This window comes from Myotis davidii, unplaced genomic scaffold, assembly GCF_000327345.1.
Source record: "Myotis davidii unplaced genomic scaffold, ASM32734v1 scaffold210, whole genome shotgun sequence".
Taxonomy (NCBI): domain Eukaryota; kingdom Metazoa; phylum Chordata; class Mammalia; order Chiroptera; family Vespertilionidae; genus Myotis; species Myotis davidii.
Genome location: NW_006282396.1, coordinates 662652 through 671928, shown reverse-complemented (window position 1 = coordinate 671928; position 9277 = coordinate 662652). Strand labels below are relative to the sequence as shown.

General features: G+C 48.2%; 1 protein-coding gene across 1 annotated transcript in view; it reads left to right on the top strand.

Annotated features, from left to right (window-relative positions):
• The first annotated feature begins 174 nt into the window (after window positions 1–174).
• EVA1A (eva-1 homolog A (C. elegans)) overlaps window positions 175–9277 on the top strand; it is a 63061-nt gene continuing 53958 nt past the window's right edge. The window contains exon 1 of the mRNA XM_006752946.2: window positions 175–410. Coding sequence (XP_006753009.1) covers window positions 365–410 — 46 coding nt within the window. The 5' untranslated portion in view covers window positions 175–364. The remainder of the gene's footprint in view (window positions 411–9277) is intronic.

Below are 9277 nucleotides of genomic sequence, written 5' to 3'. Positions count from 1 at the left end.
AAAGGGGGGGCAGGCATGGCCAGGGAAGGGGCTGTGCACCCTGCACAGGAGTCTAGACTTCACCACGTGAGCGAGTGGCTGACCCCTGAAAAGTTCCAGTGATGTGAACGGATGCCTTTGCTATGAAGCAAAGTCAGTTATGGGAGGTCACGGAGGAGGAGTGATCCCAGCGGTGGGCGGGGATCTGGGGAGCAGGGAAGTGCACCCTGAAGAGAGGAGAGCCTGGGAACCGGGAAGAGGCCAACAGGAAAAGCACGGCCAGAGGTCGCGCCACAGGCAGCAATGCAACCGCTGCCAGAGTTCATCAACCCCAGCACAGGGGCAGCCGCTGGATTTCGACACTGGGAAGCTGTTTGGGACTTGAATGAGGGCCCTTTCCCTGGAGTGTTGGCAACAGAAGCCAGACTACAGTAAGTTGAATGACTGAATGGACGTTAAGAAAGTGACTGATAATAAATACGCCTATTTGTTTGAGGTTTGGCTACAAAGAGAAATAAAGGTGGGACAAGATCTATAAGTGGGTGCAGAACGTGGAAGACCTATTGAATAGTAATGTGTTCATGTGTTTTAAATGATGGGGCAGGTTTGGGCAAGTTCAAGGTTGAGGGGAAGGAGGCAGTGGAAAGATCAAAGACAAGGGATGAGGAAGTCCATGGAGGAAGAAAGGCCCAGCAAGCAGGGGCCTGAGGCACAGAGAAGACCCCCTGACCTGTCCAAACTTCCCCTGTGGCCCCGGGCTGGGGAGTTTGAGGTCACACATCTGTGTGGAATCTCTGTCACTCTGTATATCTCATTATAGTCATCCCTCCCCCCTTATCTATGGGGCTATGTTCCAAGACCCCAGTGGATGTCTAAAACTGCAGATAATACCTAACCCCATATATCAGTGGTTCTCAACCTTCCTAATGCCGCGACCCTTTAATACAGTTCCTCATGTTGTGGTGACCTCCAACCATAAAATTATTTTCGTGGCTACTTCATAACTGTAATTTTGTTACTGTTATGAATCATAATGTAAATATCTGATATGCATGATGTATTTTCATTGTTACAAATTGAACATAATTAAAGCATAGTGATTCATCACACAAACAATACGTAATTATATATGTGTTTTCCGATGGTCTTAGGCGACTCCTGTGAAAGGGATATTCGACCCACCAAGGAGTCATGACCCACAGGTTGAGAACCGTTGCCATAGATACTATTTTTTCCTATATATACACTAGAGCCCCAGTGCATGAAATTTGTGCACTCGGGGGGGGGGTGTCCCCCAGCCTGGCCTGTGCCCTGTCACAGTGCAGGAGCCCTGTGATCAATCACCTCAAATAGGTAGGCCCCACTCACCCATCCGGGACTCCTCGATGGATTGCCCCAAAGAGGTAGGCCGGAGCCAGGGGTCCTGCCTCCGCCCTGCACAGAGCAGGGAGGTGGGACCCCCAGGACCCCGGGCAGGCCTAGCCTCCCAGAGTAGGGAGGATGCAGGACCCCCAGGCAGGCCTTGCAGTGCGGAGCGGGGGGACCCTCAGGCAGGCCTAGCCCGCAGAGTCGGGAGGAGGCAGGATCCCCAAGCAGGCCTCACTCCACAGAGCCGGGGTCCCCCCAGGCAGGCCCCACCACGCTGAGCTGGGAGGAGGCGGGACTCCCAGGGAGGTTTCGTGCCTCGAATGCAGCTTCAAGCCCAACCTTGCCCACCTGCGCGTGCCCGCTGTACAAGCAGCCATGTTGTGAGGGCGTGAGGGCATCACGACATGGTGATCACTTAGGCTTTTATTAGTAAGGACAGCCATAATAAGGTTTAATTTATAAATTAGGCACAGTCCAGGATTAGCAACAACAATAATAAAATAGAACAGTTATAGCAATATGCTGTAATAAAAATTATGTGAATGTGGTCTCTTTCTCTCTCTCAAAAGATCTTATTGCACTATGCTGGTATGGACCTTTTCACTTAAGGAAGTCCTTAAGAATTCTCTTTTGCATATCTGAATTGCCAGCATCGCTGCGCTTGCACCTTGGGGCTATTATTAAGTAAAATAAGGGTCACTTGAACCCAGGCACTGTGATATTGAGACAGTTAATTGGAAACCTAGATGGCTACTAAGTGGCTAATGGGCAGGTAAGCATAAACAGCCTGGATACGCCGGGCAAGTCCCATCCTGGGTGAGCAGCAGTGGGGCTGGGTGAGATTTCAGCATGCTACTCAGTACAGCACACAATTTAAAACGTATACAGTGTTTATTTCTGGAATTTTCCATTTAATATTTTGGACCGCGGTTGGCCACAGGTAAATAAAACCTTGAAGTGAAACTGCAGATAAGGGAAGACTACTGCAAAGTAAACCCTCTGCTTCTGAGACGTATAGTAAACCATTAAAAACAAACCAAACGCATCTATATGATAAAAGCCTAAGCAACCGTTAAGGTGGAACAACCAGAACGACCGGTTGCTATGATGCGCACTGACAACCAGGGGGCGGACACTCGATGCAGGAGCTGCCCCCTGTTGGTCAGTGCGTTCCCACAGGGGGAGCATCACTCAGCCAGAAACTGGGCTCACCTCATGGCTGGCGTGCCTCTCCTGCCTCCTTGGCAGCACTAAAGAGCAGCAAACTGAGCGGTAAGGAGCAGCGAGCAGGAGGGCAGTTAGGGCTCGGGGTCCTGGACTGCGAGAGGGCTCAGGCCGGACTGAGAGAACCCTACCACCCCCCCCCCAGTGCATGAGTTTTGTGCACCAGGCCTCTAGTCATATTATAAATACTTTAATAGCTAATTTAAAGGATTCCCAGTGTGGACCTACTGGTGAAGAAAATGAATCAAACTTCCACATCCAAAGTATATGCCCCCTGTCCTCCCCCTCCCCCCCAAAGAAAGCTGCCTGGCTGGGAGGCTCAGTTGGTTGGAGCATCGTCCCATGCACCAAAAGGTTGTGTGTTCTATTCCTCATCAGAACACATACCTAGGTTGCGGGTTTGATCCCTGGTCAGCGGCATGTGCGGGAGGCAACTGATCCATGTTTCTCACATCAATGTTTTTTTCTCTCTCTCCCTCTCTCTCTCTCCCTTATTCTCTCTTTCAAAATCAATAAAAACACTATCTTCAGGAGAGGATTAAACATACACACACACACACACACACACACACACACAACCAACAAAGTAGATCCCAAACTCCATCACTGTATGCAGACACAGAGGGCTGACTGGTTGCTGGTGGCAAATGGAAATCACTCCAATGCGGGCACCGGGGTAATGAACAGAGTGCCGTGTACGTGGTTTGATTAGATCTAACACACTTGTGCATAAGGACACTGTGTTCCAGAACGTGCTACCATGAAATTTATGAATCTGAGAAGTGGATGCTCTGTGGGGTTTTCAGAAGTTCCAATGCCTGCCACCACCATCTCGTCTAGTTAGTGCATACCCTTCAAGGAAATGAATAGTTTGGTATGTTTTGTCTTCTGTTCTGTTTGCCCATTTATCTTTCCAAACAAACCACTAGATTAATTTCTCAAGCTCACACCTTCCACAGTTACAGGAAAGAAGTCTCTGAGGAATCTGCAAGGGTTGCAGGCAGCCTCGGAACAGGGCTCAGTTATGCTTTAATTCAAAGTTTATACTTCATCGTGAACGCTAGTGTTCCTTATTCCTCTAAAAATGTGACTTTTAATAGTGTGCTACCTATGATGTACAAGTTTTAATGGGTCATGGGTGTCTCAATTTTATGAGGATCAATGGTATTTTTGATATAAAGGGAGACATGTTTATCTAAGAGACAGCTATCTAGGGTCCTATGTGTGGTGGGAGGGATCTAACATGCATTTTCTTAAAGATCAACTATTAGCAGTGTCACTGGGCAGGTTTTTTTGTTCCATTGCCTCATTTTTTTACGATTGAAACCTCTCATTTTTACAGTGGCTTCCTGTTGGTCATAGCAGAGTGTTTTGTGTGGATGATTTATTCAAGTGACGTTTATGCTTATTTAACCTTGTTGGCCGAGATGAAAAACGTAGAGGAGGTGTCAGCCTGGGCATGAAAATCTCCCTATGGAACATGAAGGGGGGAAAAGAAGCAAAATTTACACTCAGCTATGTTTATAGTTTAACTGGGGAGTGTGTTTTGATTTAAAACCTGTCATTAATCAGAGGTAACGTTGTGTTGGGCAGCGGCAACTGGCTAGAGAAATATTTTGATTTCTACTCTATTACCCCCGAGCAAGATAAAGCGGTTTAGCCAAGAGTAGTTAGATCTCTAGTCTACTGACTGGGGCCATGAGGAAATAACTCAAGGAAAGATAAGCTCCCACTTCTAAGTAGATTGAAGACGTGCTTAATTGATGCTCGTTCCTCATTATCTCATCCCTTCTGGGCACAAAACATTTTAAGAAAGGTGGGGGTGATTAGAACACTGTGGGGACTGGGCTGTGCACTGATATTCTCTGGGATTTTTATTCCTATTAAAAGTTCACTGAAACAACTGACATGGTGTTCCCAGCATCCTCTCATATTCCTCAGTGCAGGAAAGACATCGCTCTCTGAAAAGGAACAGAAGGCCTGGCGAACATGGATTTTATAATTTAGTTGTCTACATCTGGAAGCTAGGACTTCAAGGGGCACAACCGTCAACATTGATTTATTTGGTGATTAAAGGCATCCATTAGACTTTGTAAAAAGTTGGACTGTACATGGGCGGTGCTGTCTTCTTCGACCTTTGGTGTCTAGGAGACGTTAGTGGCTAAGACTATCAAATGACCAGTTTATTTCAGCAGGCTGTTGTGGAATGAATGGATTTAAATGCCTCCTGGTTAATGTCTATCCATGGACCTTAACAGGAATCCCATTACTTGGCCAGGGAATTCAATGGCAAAAGTGAAACAGTGGGTTAAAAAAGAAAGAAAAAGAAATTGTCCTGCTTCTCTAGTATTTTAAACAAGTACCCGTTTTCTTTTCAAGCTTACTCTTGCTAGGGTGAACACATATGAAGTGAACGTAGGACAAAACATTTAAGTCCTGGCCTCCTGATTTTCCTGAAGTGACGTAACTAATGGTGGCACGTTGGTCTCTGTCTGCCCATCCAGTAGCCTCTCATTGGGCCATGAGGCACTTTCCTTGGTCTTTCATTATTCGGTTCACATGGCTGCCTTGCTCCTGGAGATCATTGGCCACTTCTGGAATTCATAAGCACTGACTGTTTAAGGCTTCTTGTAAATAGCAGTGTCACAGGAGAAGGGGCAAGGATTCTGGTTTCAATCATTTGTGCTTTCTGGAGGTGGAACGAGAATTCCTACCCTTGACCATGTGGGGATGACCTCACTCACTCAAGGTTGAGATACATCCAAGAATTTTCCTCAGCCTGGCATTGTCTTAGGATGCTGTGGGCCAGGGGGCAATTTTGACATTTTTCTATTGCTGATGACTTTTGGAGATCACTACTAGAATGAGCTCCTTGCTGTTTTGTAAACTGCTCATCTGTTAGGGCCTAGGCTCTGTTTCTGCATTTCCTATAGAAGCAGTGCTCAAACCTCTCTGCATGTTTTAATTACCTGCAGAGGTTAAAAAAAAGCCCCACTCCTGGAGATTCTGATTCAACGGGTCTGGTCTGGAGCCCAACGTGTTATTTCAAAACACTCGCCAGGTGAGGATTAAGGGTAATGTGCAGGTTGCCTATGGTGTCTTGGACACAAGAAACTTGGGTTGCAGCGACAAACAGATCTTCATTTTATGATGTCGCAGTTTATCCTATATAATAAAAGGCTAATATGTAAATCGACCAAACAGCAGAATGACCGGTTGCTATGTCGTGCACTGACCACGAGTAGGCAGACACTCAATGGTATCTATATAATAAAAGCCTAATCAACTGTTACAGCAGAATGACCAGAACAACTGGTCAATACGATGCGCACTGACCACCAGGGGGCAGATGCTCACTGCAGGAGCTGGCCCCTGGTGGTCAGTGCGCTCCCACAGGGGGAGCACTGCTCAGCCAGAAGACGGGCTCTCCTACCTCCATGGCAGCGCTAAGACTGTCCGACTAATGGGAGGGGAGTGAGCCTAAGCCGGCTAAGGATGTCCAACTGATGGCTCCCGGACTGCGAGAGGGCGCATGCCGAGCTGAGTGACCCCCCACCCAGTGCACGAATTTCGTGCATAAGGCCTCTAGTTTATAAAATAAGAAAACAAGGGTGCTTAACCTGTCGGGATGAAAAGAAATATACCTGAAAAGGACTGGGGTTTGGCACCTAAGAGGCTCTGGTTAAAAGGCAGTATGTGCACCCTCATGTACGCACACACACATATGCACCCATGAAGTGGGTAGCTTTGAGGAGTCCCTTTCCAAGGCTTAGCTGTGACCCATGGGTTCCCAGATAGCTTCTGGGAGCAACTGTTTCTGTAGGGCCCTGGAATGGTCATTCTAAAACCCTTCCTTCAAGGCTGCATGCTCTAGAGAATGACCTGTAAGATGCTCCAGTGGGGCTCTCCAGCCACCTGTGTCCAGTTGCACAAGAGGCAAAGGCTGCTCTAGATGGCAGTTCACATCCTCCATGTCAGTGATTCTTTAACCAGTTGGAGTACAAGGGTTCAACACTACCTTCATCATTGTAATAAAACTAGAGGCCTGGTGCACAAAATTTGTGCATGGGTGGGAGGGGGCTCTCAGCCCAACCTGCACCCTCTCCAATCTGGGAGATCCCTCTCACAATCCTGGACCACTGGCTCCTAACCACTCACCTGCCTGCCTTCCTGGTTGCCCCTAACTGCTCCCCTACCCCTGCTGGCCTGGACACCCCTCACTGCCCCCCCCCCCCACCAGCCTGGTTGTCCCTAACTGCCTCCCCCTTCCAGCCTGGTTGCCCCCATCTGCCCGCCCCCCTCCCCCCCTGCTGGCCTGGCCGCCCTACGCAGCCTGCTGTTTGGTAGTCCAAATGGGTTGTTTCGGTCATGATGGCCCCTGGCTTTTTATATATTAGGATGAGTATATACAAAGTAGTACCTACAATGCTTAGTACATACAATGACTGGTATGTGCTAAGGATTCAACAAGTGTTAGCAGTTCTTAATAGCAGTAGTTTTAAATCCAAAGCTAGATTTATGGGTCACAGTGCTTCCAAATATCCTTCCTCTGGCCCAGGGGGCAAATGCAGAGGCTCTGGACTGCGGCCAGTTCACCACAGAAAGTCTATGCCACCTCCTGGCATGTGTGCCCTATTTATTTATTCATTCACTTAATACACATTTATGGAGCACCAGTTATGTGTGTGGCCCTGTGCTTGGCACACAATCCTTTAATCTCTGGTGTTCATGCATGGATGTGTACATGGCAGGTACACACAATACTACACCAGGAAAACCCTCCTCTCAACACCACCACTTCCTTGGTTGCTGATAAAACTGGGGAGTCAGGGAAGCTCTGATGGCACTTTGCATCCCAGGAGGTAGAGTGTAAAGTTAGTCAGATGTGTATTTTACAGATAAGGGAACTGAGGCCTGATAAGGGAGTACTGTCCATGTTCAGACAGTAATTTAGTGGCCATCTGAAGCTAGAATCTGGTTCCCTAAACAGAGGCCCTTTCCAGGTGACGGTTGCTCTGTATTAGGGCTACAACTTGTCATTGTATTTTCACCCCCACACAGGTGTTCTTTGAATAAGTCTAGAACAGTGGTTCTCCACTCTGACTACATTAGGTCATCTGGAAAGCATTTAAAAAATACTGGTGTTGTAGTCCCATCCCAGACCAATTAAATATGCATTTGTGGGGGTGGAGCAGGGGCCTCATATTGGTTTTTAAATCTCTCCAGGTGTTTCTAATATGCAGTCGCTAATATACAGCCAGTGGTGTAAAGAGCAGTGGTTCCAAAATGCTAATGAGCTTTTGAATCCTTGGGGATTTGTTAACATTCAGGTTCTGACTCAGTAAAACAAATGGAGTGGACAGTCCCCATATCTAACACACTCCCAGTTGATGTTACTATTACCAGTCCCAGGAGCACACGTGGAATAGCAGCTCCAGAGATGCTCTGGGCTTCTGGCCACCCCCTGTCACCATGAGCCTCTAGGCCAGCGGTCCTGACCCCTTTAGGGGTTGAATGACCCTGTCACAGGGTTGCCTAAGACCATCGGAAAACACATATATAATTACATATTGTTTTTGTGATGAATCACTATGCTTTAATGATGTTCAATTTGTAACAATGAAAATACATCCTGCATATTAGATATTTACATTACGATTCATAACAGGAGCAAAATTACAGTTATGAAGTAGCCACGAAAATAATTTTATGGTTGGGGGTCACCACAACATGAGGAACGGTATTAAAGGGTCGTGGCATTAGGAAGGTTGAGAACCACTGCTCTAGGCTCTTGGTCACGAGGTCTTATCAATGCTACCTCACTGCTCCCTGCTGCTCTATCCTCCCTTGATGGACTGGTTCAACATTCTCTTCCCTCTTTGCCCCCCACCCCCCACTTCCCATCCTGACTGGGTTCTGTGCTGGACTGCCTCCCCATGGGGCTTTCTCATGCCTTCTTGCTGCTGCCCAGGCTGTCTTTACTCACAGAAAGTTCTCGACCTATCTCTTAAGAGACCACAACACCTTTGCTCTCTGTCTGTACTAACCACCTATGTCGATTTTAGGAACAATATTCCCTTCTGGTTCATTTCTGCCCAGCTCAGGGCCTATTAGACTTCCAATACTCATTCAATACTCAAAACCCCACTCTGAATGAGCCAGGCCAAACAAAGACTGCTCTCCTTCCAATCAAAATGAACTCTCCTTCGGGATTACACATCAGGTTTTAATCGCCCCACTGGGGGAAAAAAAGTTGATCAAATTTAACAAAGTAAGTATTTATTTCCTGTCTGGGTAGAGTGGTGGTTTTTACAGGCTCAAAGCAGGCAGCGGCACAGGAATGAGAGGAAGGATGCTGGCAGGCACTGAGGTCTGCTGTTAAATCTGGGCTCATCCCCGCGGGGACAGACCAGAGCACCCAGACAGGGGCACTGCCGACGGGGAACTGTCGGGGCCCTGGGGACTGTCGGAAGCGCGGGGAGCCGGGCAGGAGGCTGGGAGCGTGAACTAACTTGGCCGGGAGGGAGGCGCCGCACGCTGCAGGCGTTCAGGTTTCGCGTCTTCCCAGCGCCCACACGGGCCGCCGGCGAGGGGAAGGGGGCGGGGGAGAGGGAGGGCAGGTCCGGAGCAGAGGGGCGGAGGAGTGGGGAGACCGAAGGAAATGAGACAACCTTTCCCTCCCACTGACTCGGGCTCCTCCGGCGTC